We start from the raw sequence: 22,553 nt of genomic DNA, 5'->3' as shown, positions 1-22,553 counted from the left end.
CTGAGCCATATAACAAGACTGGTCTTATAGCTGTTTTATAGAATTTTCCTTTCAATTTTAATGGGATTTTACCATCACATAACACCCCCGATGCATTTCTCCATTTTAGCCAACCTGTCTTAATTCTATGTGCGACATCCTCGTGAATTTATCCATCTTTTTGAATCATTAATCCCAAATATCGAAAATGGTCTTTTCTTTGTAAGATTTGGTCTTCCAATTTTATTATAACATCATCCACTCTTGCATTCTTACTAAATTTACATTCCATATATTCTGTTTTCTTTCTACTTAATTTAAATCCCTTAGATTCTAAATTGCTTCTCCACAACTCAAGCTTAGTGTTCACTCCTTTTGTTTCATCCACCAACACTATGTCGTCTACAAATAGCATACATCATGGCACCTCTGTCTGAATATCTTTAGTGAGTTCATCCATTACTAGAGCAAATAAGTATGGACTTAGTGAAGAATCTGGATGCAGTCCTATTGTAGTTGTAAATGGTTCAGTATCCCCTCCGCATGTTCTGACCCTTGTCTCTACACCGTGATACATGTCCTTAAGGGCTTGTATATAGGCTATTCTGACTCATTTCTTCTCTAAAACCCTCCATAATATTTCTCTAGGAACCCTATCATAGGCCTTTTCTAGATCTATAAACACCATATGTAGGTCCTTCTGATAATCCCGATACCTTTCCATTAGGCGCCTCAGTAGGTATATAGCTTCCATTGTTGACCTACCAGGCATGAAACCAAACTAATTTTCCGAGACCTTTGTTTCTTTTCTCAACCTCTGCTCTATTACTCTCTCCCAGAGTTTCATGGTATGGCTTATTAGCTTAATTCCTCTGTAATTTTCACAGTTTTGAACATCTCCTTTGTTCTTGTATATAGGAACCAAAGTACTTTTCCTTTACTCATCTGGCATATTTTTTGATTTAAGGATCGCGTTAAATAATTGCGTTAGCCAGGAGATGCCCTCTTCTCCCATGCATTTTCATGCTTCTATTGGTATATTATCTGGTCCCACCGCCTTATGATTTTTCATTTTTTTTAATACTTGCCTTATTTCATTTGAACTTATGCGTCGATAAAATGTATAGCTCACGTTCCCTTCGGAATTACTAAGATGTCCCAACCTAACTCTTGTGTCGCCACCATCATTGAATAATTTTGTAAAATACTCCTTCCATCTCTCCTTAATCGCTCCTTCATTCACTAATACATTTTGATTTTCATCTTTTATGCATTTCACTTGATTTAAATCTCGTGTTTTTCTTTCTCTTGCTTTAGCTAATTTATATATATCCCTTTCTCCATCTTTTGTATCAAGTCGTTTATATAGATTCTCATATGCTTTTGACCTTGTTTCACTAACAGCTCTTTTTGCTGCCTTTTTTGCTTCTTTATAATTTTTTTGATTTTCTTCATTGTTGCATTGATATACAGCCTTATAGCAAGTTTTCTTATTTTTAATTTTCAATTGTACCTCTTCATTCCACCACCAAGACTCCTTAAGGTTAGGAGCTCTACCATTTGTCTCTCCAAGGACTGGCTTTGCTGTGCTTCTCAGGGTGTTAGTCATTTCAGTGCATTCCCATTGAAACAAAAGCCTGAAACTTTATCTCTAACACCAAACTAACACAGCACTAATCAAAGTTCAAACTTCTAGTTTGGTGCGAGATAGCTCTAACACCAAACTAACACATCCTGAAACTTTATCTCTAATGCCAATTGAAACAAAAGCCTGCACAATAAAGAGATTAGGAACAAAGGAAATGAGTATAAATAGAGCACACACAAGGAACTAACTAGTCTTCAACTTCATCACTAATCAAAGTTCAAACTTCATCACTAATCACTAAATAGAGCACACACAAAGTTCAAAGTTTACAACAAGCATGCTCCAAAGTCTTCAACTTCATCACTAATCAAGGCTGGGAAATTTTTTTGTCATAACGGACTTATCTGCAATATTAAGAGAACGATAAAATTAGAAAATTAAAATGTTAAAGTTAATAGTTAATACAAATAAAATAATAAACATGTTTGATGAGTAGATAAAAAATTACCAAATTCAACTGATTCATAAGTAGCATGCTCTTCTAATACTGGGCTCATATCCAATGGTAAAGATGTAGCTCTCAACCAATTATGGCAACAAATCAACGCTTCTACCATAGATGGACCCAACGAACTTCAAAATCAATCAAGTTGACACTTGAATGGCAAAACCATCTCTAGCTAGGACATGGTACTTTGTCGAAGATACCTTCCACCATGCTAACATATCAAAAGTCTTGTTTCTTATATCCTCATTTGGCTCAGCTAGGTACATTTCAAGCTCATTTTTCATTTCAATAGCATTATCTTGAAAACATTCTTTCTCAAAACCAGATTTAAACATGTTAACAGTATCATCCTCATCAGGATCCATAACTGGAAACCTTGGTCTAGAAGTTGTCCCACCTTGTTCATCTGATTCAATTGATGCATAAAAATTCACTAACTTCCCTAGAGTGCTCTTGATAGAATCCATAATGGTTTGAACTTCATTTTTAGAATAGAGTTTGTGCAAACAAAATGCCACATATTTCATTTTGTACCTAGGATCAAGTATAACCACCACATAAAGAAGCATATTTTGGTTTTCAATGTTGCCCCAATACTTATCAAATTTTCTCTTCATGCTAGAAGCCATATCTTTCAAGATTGATTCGTAACATGAACTCCATTTGTTTAGTCTACCAAGCACATTACAAATTTCATGGAAATAATTATTTGCAGTAACATTCAAGGAAGTACTAAACGTGAGGGTAGCATCATAAAAAGTTTTCAAAAACTTACAAAATGTTGCACAATTCTCCCAATCTGTAGAATTTGGTGGCCCAATATGTTTTTTTCCATTTCTATCCTCTTCACAAAAATATTGAGAATGAAGCAAATCTTCTTCTTCCAACAAGTTAAATGCATTAACATATTTTAGTGCATGATCCAACATTAAATAGGTGGAGTTCCACCTTGTTGGCACATCCAAGCACACAAGAGCCTTCTCTTCTTTACGTGTATTCTTCACGCAAGTTTTGAATCTTTCCAATCTTGAAGGAGAAGCTCTAACATACCTAACTACATTACGTACAACCATAATAGAATAATCCAATTCCTTTAAGCCATCACCCACTATCAAATTCAAAATATGAGTCGAACACTTCACGTGTAAAAATTCCCCATCACAAATAGCACTCTTCCAAATCTGTAATCTTTTTCTCATGTGCCCAATAGCCCCATTGTTAAAAACAACATTGTCAACTGTGATTGTAAAAACCTTCTCAATTCTCCATTCTTTCAAACATGCCTCAATTGTTTTACCAAATGTCTCTCCCTTATGATTTGAAATTTGACAAAAGTTCAATCTTCTTTTTTGCATTTTCCATTTAGAATCTATAAAATGAGCTGTAAGCACCATATAATTAACATTTTAAATGGAAGTCCACGTATCAGTGGTAAGAAAGACTCTTTGTGAATTCTTAACAAAAAATTACTTCAATTTTTTCTTCTCTTCATTGTAAAGACTAATTATCTCCCTAGCAATTATAATGCGTGAAGGAGGATCAAACTTAGGGCATGCAGTACTACAAAATAATATAAACCCTTCCTGCTCCACAAATCGAAATAGCAATTCATCAATGACAATCATTTTGGCGCATGTCATCCTACAAGCCGCCTGACTAAATTCCATAGCTACAAGATTACTACCTGATCCACTTCCATCCTCACTGTCACTCTTCTTTAGATAATGTAAATTTTTTTGCTTCTTATCTTCTAATTTGTAAGGATTCTTCTTACATTGATTGTTTATATGGTTTCAAAGAGTACTTGTCCCATTTCTTTTAGTATCACTTGCATAATCTTTGCCACAATAGTTGCACACAGCTCTAGGCTCAGAATAGTCATGCTCATTTTTTGTAAAATGTTCCCATATTTCAGATTGCTGCCTAGGTTTCCTTTTTACAGCTTTGTCCTTAGAGTCCTTAGGTGGCAACGGAGGTTTAGAACCACTACTTGATTCAATGGTCGTATTGGTCATTTGATTTTCATTGATGTTTCTCACACATTCAAGATCAGTATTACTATCTGATTCCATTTTCCGTTGAAGCAATCAAAAATTTGAGATATTTTCTTGAAAATGAATTATTTGGAATTCACATTAACTATAGTATATGCCAAAGACTGTTTTTTGTTGATCGTACGTACATATGTTTGAGAATAATGTTAAACATATGTTCTGGTAACTAAACCCTATCTAGCTACAAGTCAACTAAGCAACCTGGATTCGTTGGTCGACTGTAAACTTGGATGATCTCATAATTAAAAATACAGAATGAGAGCAATTACCTGAGGGTTCTTGATGTGCCAAGGAACAACCTCCATCTTGTATAGTCTTCAAGAAGGATTTCAATTTGGTGATCTCCTCAGTATTGAGCAGTGTGTGATCTGAACTCAAATCTTCTTCAAGCTTATCCATTGATCTGTCCTCTTCTTGTCCCTTGTGAGATAAGTAGGAATGGGTCCGAGGCCTAGGAGTTGTGTGGGGGAATCCTCTTTTTTTGTTTAGGACAACATCCTTCCCATGGAGCTTGAAGCAAGTGTCTTGGGTATGACGAGGCTTTTGGTAATAGGAACACCAAAGTCCCTCTCTGTTGTTAGTCCTTCCTTGAGCCCCTGACTTTCCAGATCTAGGTCGTGACCCTTCCCCTTTATTTGACACCATGGCAGATCCATCGGTGTAGGCACCATGAAGCATTACCACCCTTCTGCTTTCCTCACTCCGTACCATGGTAAACACCTTATAGAGTGAGGGTAGTTGCTCTTGGCCAAGTATCTGCACCCTCACTTGATCAAAAACAGAGTCAAGGCTAGCCAAAAATTCAACAATTCTATCTCGTTTAATGATTTGATTGAGAGTTGCAGCATCAGTGCTGCAAACCATCTTAATATTTTGGTATTGATCTAATTCCAGCCATAATCCATTCATACAATTGTAGTACTCCGTTACTGACATCCCCCCTTGTTTTGTACTCTACTTATTTTGGTTTTAACTTCATAGATGACTGATGCATCTTGCACTTTAGAGTAGGTTTGCTTAACTACCTCCCAAATCTCCTTAGTAGAACTTAGAAACATATAATTCCTACTTACCTCGGGTTGCATGGCATTCCATAGCCATGACATAACAAGGGAATCCTCTACATCCCATACCTGGAACCTGGATCTGTCTCCTTTGGCGGAGGAAAGGAAAGGTGACCAAGTTTGTCTCAACCCTTGAGGAAGGTTTGGACCAGCTGCGCCCATTGAAGATAGTTCCTATCGTCCAAATGGTAGGAAAGTTGCATCCATGGTAGCTCACCTATTCCTGCTCCAATACCAGAACCAACATTGATACTAACACCAGCCACCTGATCCACATGAGCTATTTCATCAGTGGTCATGCAGGGGATGGTCTTTGAAACCTCTGGCATGTTCACTCAATGGAACTTGATCGGTGGCAATTAAGGCTTAAGAAAATAGGGAAAAAGGGAAGCGAATCAGAGAGGAGGCAAGAGGAAACTAAAGGCATGCAATGAAGGCACGACTTTAGGGTTTAGGTGCAAGAAGAGGCTCTGATACCATGTAAAGAATAATGCTATTTTTTGTTAATTCATAATAGTACACAGGTGGCCTCTCTTATAGAAGAGGCATGTACAACAAGATAGGAAACTAAAGAATAGGAAACTAGAGTATCTATACATAAAGGAAACAAAGCTATACACTTTAGGAAATCTAAGATATGTACACTCTTAGGAAGGTTTCCTAAGATGGGTTTAGGTAAGTCTCCAAAGATAGGAACTTCCATCTTGTGATACACTGCCATATTCTCATGAGCTAACGTTACAAGCCAAGAGTCACCTGCATCGCCTTCACAATTTAGACCTTAATCACACCAAAATTCACCACTGGAATCGCTGATCGTGAAGTGATCGGAAATTACAAAGTAGTAGCTGAGGACCGTCGCTAGGGAACAACAACCAAGATCGCCTGGGTTTGTTTGCCTTTATCACATGAAGCGACTTGGATCCAACCGCTAGGATAGCTAGAATTTGCACAAACCATAGAAATCGAAGGCTCGCCATTGAATTTAGAATTCACCACGCCGGAAGTATCAACGTCTCGAGAGCCCGATGGGCTCTCGTTGCAACTCCTGTGAATTGCCTCCATTAAATTTGTTTGCAATCAGCTTCTAAGGATGGCCTTGCTTTGCTTTGAATCTAGCTTGATTACTTTAAAATTGGATTGGACCACTATTGAAGTTCCAAAAATCGGTGATCTAAGATCAGCTTCCAGAAACAGCAGGGAAGAGCTTCCGAGAACGAGTTGCTCTGATGTCAATTGTCATGTTCCTAGGGTTTTGATAGGAAATTGAGAAAAATCAGAGGGGGAATTTGACTGAGAGAGAGGCAATTGCAATAAGAAATAAGGAAGGATTACATACATAACAATAAGGAGAGGGAAATCAGAGGGATCAGGAGAGAGAGAGAGATCAAAGAGAAATTGGAGGGAGATTGAGAGAGAATTCTAGAGAGGGAAATCAGAGAATTCATTTATCAATTTAAACATAATCTTTCCCATCCTCAGTTGTGGCTTATATATAGCCTAAGAGCCTCCCACATGCACCCATGTGCAATACAACAATAGGCATAACTGCCTATAGCTAAGGACAAGGATCTACAACAGAAAAGGAAGAGAAAATTACAATTATTGTGTAATGCAAGTAATCTAACTACTATTATAATGACAATTATAGCCTTGGGGATTCTTGGGGTTGTGATAGTTTAGGACTTTGTTTTGAAACATTAGGGCACTTGTAGTGGACAACAAATGGCCATTTTTCTGTTCTGCCACACCATTTTGTTGGGGAGTATCGACACATGAAGAGTCATGGATGATGCCTTTGGTGTGGATAGAAACATACACGTATCACTGATTTCCAGTTCCATCGCATTCCAAAATCATGTCATAACCATAGTCTTGTTCATCCCATGTTGTGAACTTAGGGTATTCGGATTTCAGTCTTGTACCAAGGAGATGGCTGAGCTTTCCTTTCCCTTTGAGGAACGTGCGAACAGTTGTGACCACTTCAGGTAGTTCCTCCCATTCAATTTGTAAGAGGAATGAAGATTTTGTAACTTTCCTAAAGGTGTATGACTGATGGGATCATCGGTTAGGACTTGGTTTGCAGGACTTCTAATGCTTGAGGTTGAACGGTCAAACATAATGCCACAGGGAGGTTGATTGGCTGGATTCGACTGGGGAGGTTATGACATCAACAACACTAGGTGGACATTGACAACTTGGATGAGGATGGTACCTATGATGATAGTGGCATAGGGGTCAATAATACAATAGAGTGCCTCACGCGAACTAAGCCTAAGAATGTGGCAGTAGTGATCGGAGCTAGTAGGGAGCCCCAAAGAGGATAGGGAGCGTCGAAAATAGCAGCATCAATAGCTTTTCAATCTTGGTGTGACAACAATGGTTCGAGATGTACGATCGAAAAATCAAAGAAAGAACATTAGGGATGATAAGGGGTGACGGTCGTGGCAGCGGTGATGAAGGCCGATGGGAAAGAACCCTAGGGACGATGGTGATGAAGGCCAGGAAAAACACGACTATGAAGGCCAGAGAAACTGAGGGTCATTGAAAAAAACGAACGGCAATGAAGGTTGGAGAAACGTGATGCCCTAGAAATCGAATGGCTCTGATACCATATTAAGAATGTAATTTCACTATATTGATTATGTCAATTGTACATGCATTATATATATACACAGAGAAGATCCAATTATATCACTAACTTTAGAAACTCCTAAGAATTTGCAATATCAATCTAATCAAGGAAATTTGGAAACTGAATATTCCTTACACTACCTAAGATAGAAGGATTCTTGGGATATTCTGACAAAGATAATAGAATCCTAAAAAAACTAAGAAAAATAATAGTAAGTATAGAACAATTAAATACATTTTACTAGGCATTACCAAAAAAAAAAAGGTAATTAATTTGGCAAAGTACTAAATATAGATAGGCAAAGTACTAAATATAGATAATAAAATAGGAGCATTCATAGTGCACAAGGCTCCCTATTTTGCAAGGGTCGAGGGAGGGTCATTTTTGTACGTGGCCTTTGTTTGCTTTACAAATAGTGTGTTTTCGCAACTCGAACTTATAATCTTCCGGTCACAAAAGAGCTTGCTATCAAGGCTCGCCCTCAAATACAGGTAAGTAAAAAAAAATATATATATATATAATTAATGTAAGCAAATAGTGGTTTCTAGAGGTTGGAAAAATGTGATAAGTCTTTGAGTGGGTCTAGAACATTTGGATAACAAATTTATCACGAATATAGTAGCTCTTGAAACACATTCAAACTTATATTGTTAAATTTTATTGTATCCATAAATGTTAATCCTAATATAAAATAATACATAAAGCTTTTGTTGGAGGAAAATTTTAATTTTGGAATAAGAAGGGCAGTTTAGGCGAATACAGAATAATGATATTCAAACAAAACTCAATCCCAATAAAATTTGCTTGGGGCTTCAAATTAAGTTATACCAAATCAAAATAGTCTCTTGTGCTTCCTTTTAATATTAGTACTTGTTCTTGACCTTTTACTAGCATTTATGGTTAAGGTGCAGCATGCGTAGTTAGTTTATAAACTTATTTTCTTAACCAAGAAGGCCTCCAACCTACACGTATGTATATCTCTGTCTTGCACTTACTCTAGGGTCATAGTTTTGGTTAATTCATGTGCCACCTTATCTCTCCAGAGTATCTCAATCTTCTTTTTTAACTTGTGTTATGATCTTAATTATTTTTGTTATACATATTTCTAGATGTTATGAGGCGCATTAGCTTGTTGAAAGAAGAGGCTGCACGAGTTGCAGAGAATCTTACTCTTAGTCATAGTGAGAAGAAAAAAATAAATGCTGCAAAATACTCAGCCATGATGGCTCCCATTGTTGTAGCATTAGAACGTCGTTTGGCCTCTACTTCTTGGAAACCTGAAACTCCTCACGAGAAATGGTTCCATGAAGAGTATATGGAACAACTTAAATCTGCCATCTTAAACTTCAAGAATCCTCCATCATCTGCTGTGGCTCTTGGGGATGTGTGGCGACCATTTGATAACATTGCTGCATCATTGGCATCTTACCAGAGGAAGTCATTTATATCATTGGGAGAAGTTGCACCTCAATTGGCTCGGCTATCATCTTCTGATGTTCCAATGCCTGGTCTTGAGAAGCAAATTGCAGTTTCTGAATCTGAGGGGGGGATTACTGGTCCTCAGGGAATTGTCACAATTGCTTCTTTCACAGAACAAGTTGCTATCATATCAACCAAGACTAAGCCCAAAAAACTTGTCATAGTGGGCTCAGATGGTCAGAAATACACATATCTATTGAAGGGGCGAGAAGACCTGCGTCTTGATGCCAGAATCATGCAGCTATTGCAAGCTATAAATGCTTTTCTGCATTCATCACATGCAACTCGTAGTCAGTGTCTTTCAGTTCGCTATTATTCTGTAACCCCAATAAGTAGTCGAGCTGGTCTTATCCAATGGGTCGACAATGTTACGAGTATATACAGTATATTTAAGTCATGGCAGAACCGTGTCCAGCAAGCACAAATGCAGGCTTTTGCTGTTGGTAATTCAAAAGACTCAGTTCCTCCACAGGTTCCCCGGCCAAGTGATATGTTCTATGGAAAGATTATACCAGCTCTTAAAGAGAAAGGCATAAGAAGAGTTATATCACGACGAGACTGGCCTCATGATGTAAAGCGGAAGGTTCTTCTGGATCTCATGAAGGAGGCTCCTAAACAACTGCTTTATCAAGAACTTTGGTGTGCCAGTGAAGGATTCAGAGCCTTCAGCTCAAAATTGAGCAGGTTTGCTATCATAAAATTGTAAAAAACTCTTTTGTCGTCTTTTGCTATTATGCTTCAAATGCATTTATCACATGTTTCCTTTCTTTGCATGATATGTATGAAATTTTCTTTTAAATTAGATTTCATCACTTCACTATGTATCTATCTTGTACTATTTGTACTTAGACATGTTACACATAAATAATTATTTTGGACTCTGTTAGTAAGCTGTAAGTTTGGCTACTTGACCATCATTGCAATGATAAATTAAGAACTATGCTAGCGTGTTTGTTATTTCATGTGTCATATAATTTGAGCTGAACTATGTTTAAACAATTAGAAATTAATCATAGGCTTGTCAACTATGTCTTTGTTTTCATTAATGTTGTATTAATACGACTTACTAATAACAAATGTGTAAATGAAAACAAAAATCAACAGGTTACATGTATTTGGTTTTGCTCTGTGTCTGCATTGAATTAAGTCTTTGTAGCTTATAAGAATGTGCTTTTGCAAGACAAATTGTAAATATTATCACTGGGCAAACCAACACTTGGGTTGGGTTACATATTCTGATATATATATATATTTTTAATATCTGGTATGATAACTAGGATGGTGATGATTCCCCTGGCCTCATGGTAAGCAAGTGGAAATTTTTATTATGAAACTCCTCAATATAGTTGAATTGACTTATTTTGCTTCTTTTGTAGGTATGCTGGTAGTGTTGCAGCAATGAGCATGGTTGGCCACATCCTGGGCCTGGGTGACAGGCATTTGGACAATATTCTTATAGATTTTTCTAGTGGGGATATTGTGCATATTGATTATAATGTGTGCTTTGATAAAGGACAAAGATTGAAGATTCCGGAAATTGTGCCCTTCCGTCTAACACAGACAATTGAAGCAGCTTTGGGGTTGACGGGTGTTGAAGGTACCTTTAGAGCAAACTGTGAAACAGTTCTTGGTGTTCTGAGGAAGAACAAAGACATCATATTGATGTTGTTGGAGGTATTTGTTTGGGATCCACTTGTGGAATGGACACGTGGAGATTTCCATGATGATGCAGCAATTGTTGGTGAAGAACGAAAAGGCATGGAGTTGGCAGTTAGCTTGAGTCTATTTGCATCCCGTGTGCAAGAAATTCGCGTCCCGTTGCAGGTACCCATGAACTCTAAATTCTTAGCATTAGTGTGCCCCATCTCTACAGATGGAGAAAAAGTTAAATGCCCTCCTATCACTTTTCCTCCATTAATTCCCTCTTTCATCCCAAGACACACAATAGAAGAGGGATAAGAAATAAAACTGGAAGATGAGGGGAAAGTTTTCTCTCTAATGTTCTCTTTTGTCTGATTAATTGTATTACTATGTATGATGTATGGTTCCCACATGCTTGCTGTTATCCTATCTGGCAATCATTTTCATCATTGGTTGCGTCATAGCTATTGAATTTTCATTTAACATCTCGAAAATTTGAAACATGTCATTTCAATAAGTTTTCTCTGTCTATATATGCTGACCAGGTTGTTTGACATTCCTTTTTTATTTCCATTAACAAAAATCTCCTCTTTGTTCTGTAACATTTCACCTGGAGGTTATCATACTAATGGCACTTATCTTATCAAATATGATCAGGAGCATCATGACCTTTTACTTGATACCTTACCAGCGGTTGACTCTGCTCTTGAGGTATGTAGAAAACTTGAAATATTAGCTAAATTTTTGCTGGCTGCTTCTATGTTCATTTTTTTTACTAATTGGAGCTTTAACAAACACTTTCTCCCAGCGGTTTGCAAACATATTGAATCAATACGAGCTTGTTTCTACTCTTTTTTATCGCGCTGATCAGGAGAGGTCTAACCTTGCTTTGCATGAGACATCTGCAAAGTCAATTGTTGCTGAAGCAACTTCTAGTTCAGAGAAAATCTGTGCCTCGTTTGAAGTAAATGCTAGGGAATATGCTCAAGCAAAGGCTGTAGTAGCTGAGAAAGCCCAAGAGGCAACATCTTGGATGCAACAACATGGAAGGATTCTTGATGCTTTACGAAGCAGTTCGATTCCTGAAATCAAAGCCTACTTGCACCTGATGGGTATGGAGGAAGCTTTATCTGTTACATCTGCTGTTCTTGTGGCTGGAGTTCCATTAACAATTGTTCCTGAGCCCACACAAGCTCAATGCCATGATATCGATAGAGAGGTTTCTCAGCTCATAGATGAACTTAATCATGGACTTTCTGCTGCAGTAACAACTCTACAAGCTTATTCTTTGGCTTTACAACGAATACTACCACTGAATTACCCTACGACAAGCCCTATGCATGGTTGGGCACAAGTTCTGCAACTTTCAATAAATAGCCCTGCCAATGATTCCCTGCCCCTTGCTAGAAGACAGGCTGCTGAGCTGATCACGAGGGTACATGGAGATGGATTTGATTCTAGCAGGAGTAGTTATGAAGATTTGTGTCTTAAGGTGGAGAAGTATGCAAACGAGATAGATAAAGTTGAGAAGGAGTGTGCTGAATTGGTGAACTCAATTGGCTCGGAGAATGAATCAAGAGCCAAGGATCGGCTTCTATCTGCTTTCATGAAGTATATGCAGTCTGCTGGTCTTGCAAGGAAGGAAGATACTATATCTGCAATCCATTTAGGATCTTCAAAGCATGATGGGACAAGAGAAACCAGATTGCAAGAAGAGCTTGAAGAGAAAAAAGAGAAGGTTCTGACTGTTTTAAATATTGCTGTGAGTTCTCTATATGGTGAAGTTAAGCATAGAGTGCTTGGCATGCTGAGCGATCCTATTGGTGGTAGAAGTATAGAAAATGTTGGGCAGTCTGATCTTGGGACTATTTCCTGTGAGTTTGAAGAGCAAATAGAGAAATGTGTACTTGTAGCTGGATTTGTTAATGAACTACGGCAATATATTCTTGGGGATTTACCTACTCTTGATACAGATGATGATCATTCAAAATATCTTTTTCAAGAGAACTGGGCTTCCATTTTCAAGACCAGTTCACTTTCCTCTAAGAACATGGTTGAGAAAATGCTTGAAGTTGTTTTACCAGATGTTATAAGATCTATTGTTTCATTCAGTTCAGAAGTCATGGATGCATTTGGCACTATCTCACAGATCAGAGGATCCATTGATATGGCACTAGAGCAGCTAGTTGAGGTTGAATTAGAGAGGACATCTTTAATAGAGCTGGAACAGAACTACTCTGTAAAGGTTGGTCTCATCACTGAGCAGCAGTTGGCTCTTGAAGAAGCTGCTGTGAAGGGTCGGGATCATCTTTCTTGGGAAGAGGCCGAAGAGCTTGCATCTCAGGAAGAAGCTTGTAGGGCGCAGCTGGACAAACTCCATCACACGTGGAAACAGAAGGATGTGCGAACTTCTTCTCTGATAAAGAGAGAAGCTGGCATTAGAAGTGCTTTGTTTTCTTCAGAAAGTCATTTTCAATCTCTAATTAGTGCTGATCCAGAAAATGGGCCGCATTTAAGGAGCAAAGCTCTTTTGGTGGCATTAGTGGAGCCCTTTGCTGAGTTGGAATCCATTGATAAGGCATTGGCTTCACTTGATGGACCTGTTGCTGCAAGCTCTAGTGGAATTTCACATCTTGCAGATTTGATGAGTTCTGGTCGCCTTACATCAGAATACATCTGGAAGTTTCCTAGCTTAATGAACAGACATTCTTTCTTTATTTGGAAAGTTAGTGTTGTGGATTCATTTCTTGATTCATGCATACATGACACAGCATCATCCTTAGATCAAAATTTAGGATTTGACCAACTTCTTAATGTCTTGAAGAAAAAGCTTGAAATCCATCTTCAAGAACATATTGGCTACTACCTGAAAGAGCGAGTTGGCCCTGTTCTGTTAGCTAGATTAGACAAAGAAAGTGAACTTTTGAAGCAATTGACGGAGACAGCAAAAGACTTTGCTTTAGATCAGGCGAAGAAGGATTTGGGGGCTGTAAGAAGGGTACAACTTATGCTTGAGGAGTACTGCAATGCGCATGAAACTGTCAGAGCAGCAATGTCAGCTGCCTCCCTGATGAAAAGGCAGGTGAATGAACTCAAGGATGCTCTTTGCAAGACCAGCCTAGAGATAGTTCAGATGGAATGGATGCATGATGTTACTTTGAAACCCTTTCATAATGTCAGATTCATATCTCAAAAATATCTTGCAAGTGAGGATACATTACTTCCAGTTATTCTGAACCTCAGTAGACCTGAACTATTAGAAAGTACACAGTCTTCTGTGTCAAAAATAGCTAGGTCACTAGAGGGTCTAACAACTTGTGAGAGAACTTCTGTTACAGCAGAAGGTCAGCTTGAGAGAGCCATGGGGTGGGCCTGTGGTGGTCCAAACACCAGTGTGATAGGAAGTACTTCAACGAGGAGTTTAGGAATACCTCCTGAATTTCATAATCATCTGATGAGACGGCGGCAATTGTTATGGGAAGCCAGAGAAAAAGCTTCAGATATCATTAAAATTTGCATGTCAATATTAGATTTTGAAGAATCTAGAGATGGCATTTTTCGCACTTCGGGAGAGCTTTACCCCTTTAGGACTGGGGCTGATGGGAGGACATGGCAGCAAGATTACTTGAATGCACTAACAAGATTGGACGTTACTTATCATTCTTTTACACGTGAGTTTCAAATCTTACTCATATCTTAAGTTGACAATGTCAAATCATTTGATATCCCTCTTTATGGAGTATTTTTATGTTGTTTGTGTATTAGGCACTGAGCAAGAGTGGAAGGTTGCTCAGAGCAACATGGAAGCTGCATCAAATGGCTTATTTTCTGCTACTAATGAACTCTGCATTGCTTCTGTGAAAGCAAAGTCAGCTTCAGGTCATTTTTTTTTATCAGTTGATAGTTTATTACTTTTATATACCTATGCAATTAATGCTTCAGGCTTAGCCAGGAAGATATATCTTTAAGATCTATATATAAGATTCTTTTGGCTCTCCACATGCCAGTGGCAGGTGGCAGGTCTTGGTATTGTATGCATACTGATATCATTATGCTGGCATATATTCTGTTCCAATCAATTCTGTACTGATTCTATGTAGTAGTCATTGAAAAATATCCTATGTTTAAGTTTGTGGTATCTGAACTCAAAATACAAAGTATCTTATGTAATTTGCAAATTAATTGAAAATTATAGTAAATGGTTACATTGAAATAGATGGATGAAATTGAGTTGAGACCTATAAGATTAGGTTAGGTTAGGCTCCATCAACTGTCTTTGAAGTTTTGAGCTACTGCATGTAAAATGTTTTATATAATTTCTTAAATCACTGATATTATTTTTTTTCTTTGTACATTTTTGGCTTTGGGCTAATCTTAAGAAGTAACTCCAGTTTTAGATTAAGTTATGGTCAGCCAACATAACAAGGTCTATAACTGATGATAGGTGCCTGGCACCGCCCCCCCCCCCCCCCCCCCCCCCAAAAAAAAAAAAAAAAAAAAAAAAAAGAAGCCCCATCTGAAGAAAAAAGCTAAAAGTGATTAGACGTGTTTGTGTAATGCTAAAATAACATTTGAAGTGGGGTTGAAACAAGAAATTAGCATGCTGATCTGCATACTAAAGTTATTTGTCCGCTTTTATTTTTCCCACATATCTTCAGTGTCAATATAAAGTAAATTAGGAAGTAGATGTATAGTTTGACATAAAATTAACTCTACTACTGATGAAAACTCAACAAAGAATGGTCCCTCTTCGCTTCCGTGCAGCCAACGTATTGATTGAGCACAAATGTTGTCAAACACCTGTTTAACAGTAAAAAATATATCCAAATGGTGTTATGCTAGATTTAATTCATATTGGCGGATCTCTTGGTTCAAACTTTTTTTTTGGGGGGGGGTGGGAATTACAGACGTTTTATTGACTTTCTCAATTATGGAAATTAAGCTTCTTGCTGCCAGGCATTTGTACTTTGGGGGGGGGGGGGGGGGGAATTACAGACGTTTTATTGACTTTCTCAATTATGGAAATTAAGCTTCTTGCTGCCAGGCATTTGTACTTTGTAGCCTTGTGTGTCATCTAGTTGTGAGGTTACAGATGTTGAGCTTTCCATCAACCTAGATGTGGATCATTATTTCTTGGGTCAGGATGTTAACTTTGTTCCATCTGTAAGATCACCCTCTGGAATCACAATATCATTGCTTAGATGGTGATCTACTAAGTCACTTTCACTGCTTGTGTTTGTATCGAGAGATTTTGAATGACAATATTTTAAATTCTGTCAATGTAGGTGTCATTTCAAATCCTTCTACTTTTTTGGGTTCAATCCATACTGGATTTGGAATGCTTCCAACACTCCATGTAACCAAACAATGAATTTCAAATTTTAAATTCCAAATGACAAATGACGGGATCAAATAACCTTTTCCAAATGCTAGTTCTCTTTTGTATTAAAAATTTCGAGTTTATGCCGTTCTGGATGTGCTAAGTATTTCCATTGATGTGACACAGTGTTAGTTTTTGTCTTATGAAGGTGATTTACAGAGCACTCTTCTTGCAATGAAAGATTGTGCCTATGAAGCCAGTGTGGCACTATCTGCTTTTGGGCGTGTTATAAGGAGCCACAGTGCTTTGACTTCTGAATGTGGTTCAATGCTTGAAGAGGTAAAGTTGTTATAGATAATCTCACTATTCTTGACCTGTTGTTACATACTCTGATGGGGAAATTTCTATATTTATGATTTTGGTATATGGATGTTTAAAATTCGTAGTTTACTTCTGTGCATTTTTTATTCCATGGAAATTGACTGGTGGGAGATCCAGCACACTCATTTTCTGAAAATATGTAGATTTTGTTTTGCCCTTGAGAATCAGTTGATTGATTGAGTTCTCTGCACACTTGTCAGCTTTGATCTGTTTGAGTAACAGATACCTCTTTTCTCCATCACTGCTTGAGAGTTGGCAGAGAATTCACAATATTGGCAGCATCATATTTTCATTAGATGTCTCCTGTTTTCTCTTAGTTCTGTTCTCCTATATGGGTCCATACGGTTTGTGACTTGGCTTTCTTGGTTTTTGTGATCCCATTTGTAGCAATGGTTTTTATGATCTCATTTCTGGTTAACAACATTGCACTCTGCTTTAGGTCCTTGCAATAACTGAAGGCCTGGATGATGTTCACAGTTTGGGGAAGGAGGCTGCTTCAGTACATTGTTCTCTCATGAAAAATCTTTCTAAGGTTTTGCTTCTCTTAGTTATGGTTTTGCAATTTGTTACATTTGGACTGTCTCACTCTCAAAGGCCTTCTAGAAAACACAAAATTTGGTCTGCTTATGTGGCAAATTTAGATTTGGAGTTTGGTTTTTTTTGGTCAGGCAACTGCAATTCTACTTCCTTTGGAATCTGTTTTGTCCAAGGACGTTGCTGCCATGACTGATGCTATGGCAAGGGAAAAAGAGACCAAGATGGAAATATCTCCAATTCATGGCCAAGCAATACACCAGTCTTATTACTTAAGAATTAAGGAGGTTTGTCAGGCATTTAAACCTCTGGTACCTTTGCTTACAATCTCTGTGGAGGGACTTCATTCCATGTTGACCAAGCTGGCTCGAACTGCAAGTCTTCATGCAGGAAATCTTCATAAAGTAATGTGATGCTATTGCAACTCTATAGATGTACAGTGTGTGTGTGTGTATATATACTAACAAAAAAAGAAAATTACTGAGTACCATGTCATTGTTCTTGCAGGCTCTTGAAGGTCTAGGAGAAAGCCAAGAAGTAAGGTCACAGGACATTAATTTGTCAAGGCCTGTGGTTGCAGGTCATGACAGTGACTCTGAGAACAAGGAGGGAGAGGTTCTTTTCAACTTTGATGTTGAAAATGATGGTGATTCTATTGTAATAAGTGGACTGTCTTTACAAGATAAAGGGTGGATATCTCCTCCAGATAGCATCTGTGATAGCAGCTCAGAGTCTGATTTTACATCAGCAGAAGCAAGTTTTGCAGACAGCTTTAATGACACAGAAGGGGAGCGGCTTTTACATGTTTCTAGTGGCACAGAGGACAAAGGTTATTTAACATTGGTTCCATTTTCTGGAAATGATCATCAAGAATTTTCACCCAACGAGCAGTCAGGACTCGTGTGCAAATTTACTAATAATGCTGATACTGGTAATACGGATGAACATACCAAATCAGGGGAATCACTATATGATAAATCTGTTCCTGGCATTATTGAGTCTTCGCATTCCATCAGCCAGGAACACCCAAAGCTGCAGGTTGGGATTAAGGATGAACCATCTTTGTTAATCCAGGACAAGGTTGAAGACAAAGGCCATGAACCCTCTTTTTCTGTTTCTGATTCCAGAAATCAAGTAGTCAGAGGTAAGAACTATACCTTATTAAGACATCACTTTTGACATGCTTACTTGCCATATGCAGGTAAGCCCTAACTTAATTTTAGAGTACAAATGAGTTAATAGTATAGCTAGACAAAGGCAGTCATTTCTTAAACAAACCTAATTTTAAATGCATCTTTTTTATATAATTACCAACAAGCAGTTTTCCCTTGATGGAGAGAGCAAGAACTTTTTGTCTTACCTTGTAGGCCCAAGTCATATACTTTATGTATTCAGTATATGCCTATCTATAGGCTGCTTTATCTGCCTAGCTTGTCAAAACTGCGCCGTTCTTTCAGATAATGTGATTGTATTTCCTTGGAAAGATGTATTGTAGGTAGCACTTTTCTGGGACGCACAGCATAATGGGATTTTGGATGCCTGTAATACTTAAATTATGCTAATGCTTAAAAAATAAAATTAATTTTTTTGACAGGACTGTTTAGTAATTTGGCTAGGAATTGCAAAATGCATGTCATAGCTCATGACATATGATGCATCATATAGATTATTCTTTAAATCTACATATTCTCTAGCGTTGGAATGCCTCAACTGCACCAAGTCAAATATGGTTTTTTACATGGTGCTGCTTGTTAGGTTCTTTCCTTGTTGGCAGGAAGGTGAAAAATTGAAAATATATCATAGTACTTGCACAATGTTATTTTGTTCGACATGTATGTGCATGTGTCCCCTTGTGATTGTCCATGCACCTTATACCGTGAAAGGGATTTCAAGTTATGTTACCACGGTCCACAAAATTTCTCTGGCAAAATTTGACTGCAGTTGGCTTTGTCACTTTGAGTGTGAATCCGTTGTCTTTTGCAGGTAAAAATGCTTATGCCATGTCAGTTCTAAAGCAAATTGAGAAGAAAATAGATGGTCGAGATATTGCTGACAACAGGTACGTACTTTCCCAGAGTATCCAAATTACTTTTGTTGAAAATTGGCAATAATGATGTTCCATGCTCCTCTCAGAGCAATCAGCATTGCGGAGCAAGTGGATTATCTGCTAAAGCAAGCAACCAGTGTGGATAACCTATGCAATATGTATGAAGGTTGGACTCCTTGGATTTGAGTTTTGAAGCCGGTTTTATTGCATATCCTGCCCTCTTCCCAAATGCTACAGCAAGGGATAGTGCGAGGTGAATTATGGGTTTATTGTCATCCTCTTCCTTACCTCAACAACCAGGTGCATCTCTAAAATACCTTTCAAACTGCCTCCATATCTTATAATCTTTCCTACTATCCTAGGTTCCTTCCTACGAAGAAAGATGAACGTGAACTGTGGCCTCAATTCACTGAGAGATATTATATGGATTCTTCTTCGAGCCTGGGTAATGGTTGGTCTACACAGATAGCCATCGCTGATTCTCTGATTGCCATTGCTCTCCCGTCATGAGGATCAGTGGGGGGTCGCTCTGGCCGAGTTCATTCTCCTCCTAAGGTTGAGCGATGATGGATTGCCTCGAGTTCCTGTCTAGACTGGTCGCTGCTGCTGCCAGGGCTTATTATTCCTTGACTGGTTAAGGACCTGGAAGACAGTGTTCTCCATTTCTGCAATTGAATTGAATTGAATGGAATGCAGTTGCTTCTTACCAAATTTAAGGAGAGATGAGAATTGAGGGCAATGCAGTGTGGTGCTTGCATCCGACAACTGCAAGGCTGGCTTCATGGGGCAGGAAGGAAGGAATAGGATGCGGACTGCAAGTCGAGGGGCGAGCTGATGTCAATTATTGCATTGGGAATTTTCTGCTTGATTTAACCCCCCACCCTCCTTCTCCCCGTCGCGTTGATTCATCATTCCACTGTGTAAATAATTAAATATTCTGATTGAAAATTTCATATCTATGTTGTACGATGAATGATGCGAGTTTCGAAATTGGCCAAATATCACACCGCCAGTGCCCTTAAATGCCCACGTCTTTCCAAGAGTATTTTAAGTATTTTGGGTAAATTTTATGTAGCTCATGTGAGATTTAGTAAATAGCAAACGATCACTCTTTTCTTTTGTTGTACAACACTTTTTATTAGGGTATAATTTGTTAAAATAAGTAAGATAAAATTATATTCAAATAAGATTGTAATGTTTTTAAACTTTTTAGAATTAGTTGCGATGTTTTTTTTTTTGTGGTTATTATTTGCATTAAATAAATTGACTTTGAGGCTTTTTAAATTTTGAATTTTGGCTTATATCTCTTTTGAATTTTATTGTCTTTATCACATTAATCCTTGAACTTTTATAAAATGGTCAGGACATTATTTTGTAAGAAACAATGCTAATTAAATTAAAATTATTCTTAATCTCCATTTAACTAGTTTAATTGATATTGGTTATTATAAATGAGAGTTTTAGCCATTTTGAAAAAGTTCAGAATTGATTAGATAAAAACTAAAATTCAATGGATGTTTGAGCTAAGCATTAAAAGTTTAAAAAATATACAATTAATTTAAACATTATTAGTAACAGAAAGAGCGTTATGCCTAATTTAAGAAAGCTTATTTGTACAAAAAAAATAAGAAAGCTTAGGGTTTGATTTGACAACATATAAAGTTGGGCACAGTTGAAAACCCCAAGTTTAGACGTGAATAATCAATTTACTTTATTATTATTATTCATACAACACGAGTTCTACTAGAAGACCAGACAATCTCACAGATAAGTTTACAAAATAAGGTTGAAAATACCAAAATACCCTTTACTGCACAGCCAAGCCCTCGCCTCTCTCATTTCTCCCTCCTATGGCTGCGCGCAGAGCCCTCGCCCCTTTCTCTTTGTCTTTCTCCAAGCAACTGCCAATCGTCGCGCCTCGCTCGTCGCTAGCATCATTGCCTTGCCGACCATTGTTGGCCTCACCTCGCTCGTCACCTCGCCGACTATCGCTACAACCAGCGACAGTCGACGAGCAAGGCGAGACGTGACGACAAGCGAGGCGAGGAGCGGTGGTTGCCCGGAGAAGACAAAGAGGAAAGAAGCGAGGGCTCTGCAAAATAGTCATTGGAGAAGGGAGAGAGGAGAGAGATGAAGGTAGGCGAGGGCATTTGGGTCTTTTTGACCCCTTTCGGTAAGCCCATCGGGCTTTTTAGCATTTTCTCATACAACACTTTCTTTTATTTTATTATTACATTACTATCATTACACTTTAAAAAAGTAACTAAAGGATCTTTATGTCCTATCTAAGTTTAGAACCCATTCTATTTATCTTTTTAGTCACTATGTCTAAAACTTAATAAATAAGAAATTTTTGTTGTCGAACTCCAATATGCTAAAAATGTTAATTACCAAAAGATAAGAGAAAGACGATCAAAATGGATGATGAATGAGGTAACATAGAAGACACGGAAGAGTGGTTGGCGATGGAGAAATAAGTGGATTGGACAATATTATCATTCTTTCATATTGTTGGAGAGAAGTAAAATATATATTTTAACTTGTGTATTTGTATATTCTTTTTATTTAAATATTTAATTTTTTTATTATTTTAAATAAACACCTGAACTTACAATTTTGAATCAATTGTATTTTTGAATTTTTTATTATTTCAATTACATTCAGAATTCATTATTTTTAACAAATTTATTGAGGTATGCAATTAATTCAAAATTATATAATTTAAGGGGTGTAATTTAAAAAACAAAAAAATTAAGAATATATAATTAACTCAAAATTACACATTTTAGGGATATCTTTAAAAAATATGTATAAATATAGAAATTAAAATATATATTTAACAGTTAGAGAGGTAAAAGAGGTAGAAATGTAGAATTTTGATTTGAGTATAATAAAATTGTTATATTACTCGCGTCGGACAATATAATATTTGCTTGATATAGGAGAATATAAGTCAAGTATAGGTCCCACCTCCTCTTTCCCATACACAAGTAAAAGAACATTTTTATTAGGTGAAATGTGTTTACATTAATTTGGTCAGGAATGAAATATATATATATAAAAATAAATGAGTTTTTGAAAATTTTAGCCAAACAAACAACTTTACATCTCAAAGTTAGGAAAGTGAAATGGGAAAACAAAAAAAGTAAAGACGATTTGAAAGCCACATTTCACTCGTTTAGCCGGGCCCAAGGAAACACATAAGCCACGAATTACCCTCAGCCAAAAAGTCAAATTTAAAATTTTAATTATAATATTAAATTTAATTCTTATATTTTAAGTTTTTATATAATAATTCAAACTTTTTATTATTTTGATTACAT

The 22,553-nt window shown here is 37.3% G+C and overlaps 1 protein-coding gene across 1 annotated transcript in view; it reads left to right on the top strand.

Annotated features, from left to right (window-relative positions):
• LOC127792986 (uncharacterized) overlaps positions 1 to 20,363 on the top strand; it is a 29,995-nt gene extending 9,632 nt beyond the window's left edge. Inside the window, exons 5-17 of the mRNA XM_052323705.1 lie at positions 8,938 to 9,991; positions 10,684 to 11,131; positions 11,606 to 11,659; positions 11,757 to 14,619; positions 14,714 to 14,827; positions 16,477 to 16,607; positions 17,089 to 17,181; positions 17,318 to 17,587; positions 17,691 to 18,205; positions 18,260 to 18,327; positions 19,167 to 19,242; positions 19,317 to 19,483; positions 19,593 to 20,363. Coding sequence (XP_052179665.1) covers positions 8,938 to 9,991; positions 10,684 to 11,131; positions 11,606 to 11,659; positions 11,757 to 14,619; positions 14,714 to 14,827; positions 16,477 to 16,607; positions 17,089 to 17,181; positions 17,318 to 17,587; positions 17,691 to 18,205; positions 18,260 to 18,327; positions 19,167 to 19,242; positions 19,317 to 19,416 — 5,786 coding nt within the window. The 3' untranslated portion in view covers positions 19,417 to 19,483; positions 19,593 to 20,363. The remainder of the gene's footprint in view (positions 1 to 8,937; positions 9,992 to 10,683; positions 11,132 to 11,605; positions 11,660 to 11,756; positions 14,620 to 14,713; positions 14,828 to 16,476; positions 16,608 to 17,088; positions 17,182 to 17,317; positions 17,588 to 17,690; positions 18,206 to 18,259; positions 18,328 to 19,166; positions 19,243 to 19,316; positions 19,484 to 19,592) is intronic.
• Positions 20,364 to 22,553: the final 2,190 nt, after the last annotated feature.

The sequence above is a fragment of the Diospyros lotus genome, unplaced genomic scaffold (assembly GCF_014633365.1).
Source record: "Diospyros lotus cultivar Yz01 unplaced genomic scaffold, ASM1463336v1 superscaf1, whole genome shotgun sequence".
Classification (NCBI taxonomy): Eukaryota; Viridiplantae; Streptophyta; class Magnoliopsida; order Ericales; family Ebenaceae; genus Diospyros; species Diospyros lotus.
Note: the sequence above shows the minus strand (reverse complement) of the source record. Positions and strands in the feature narration are given on the sequence as shown.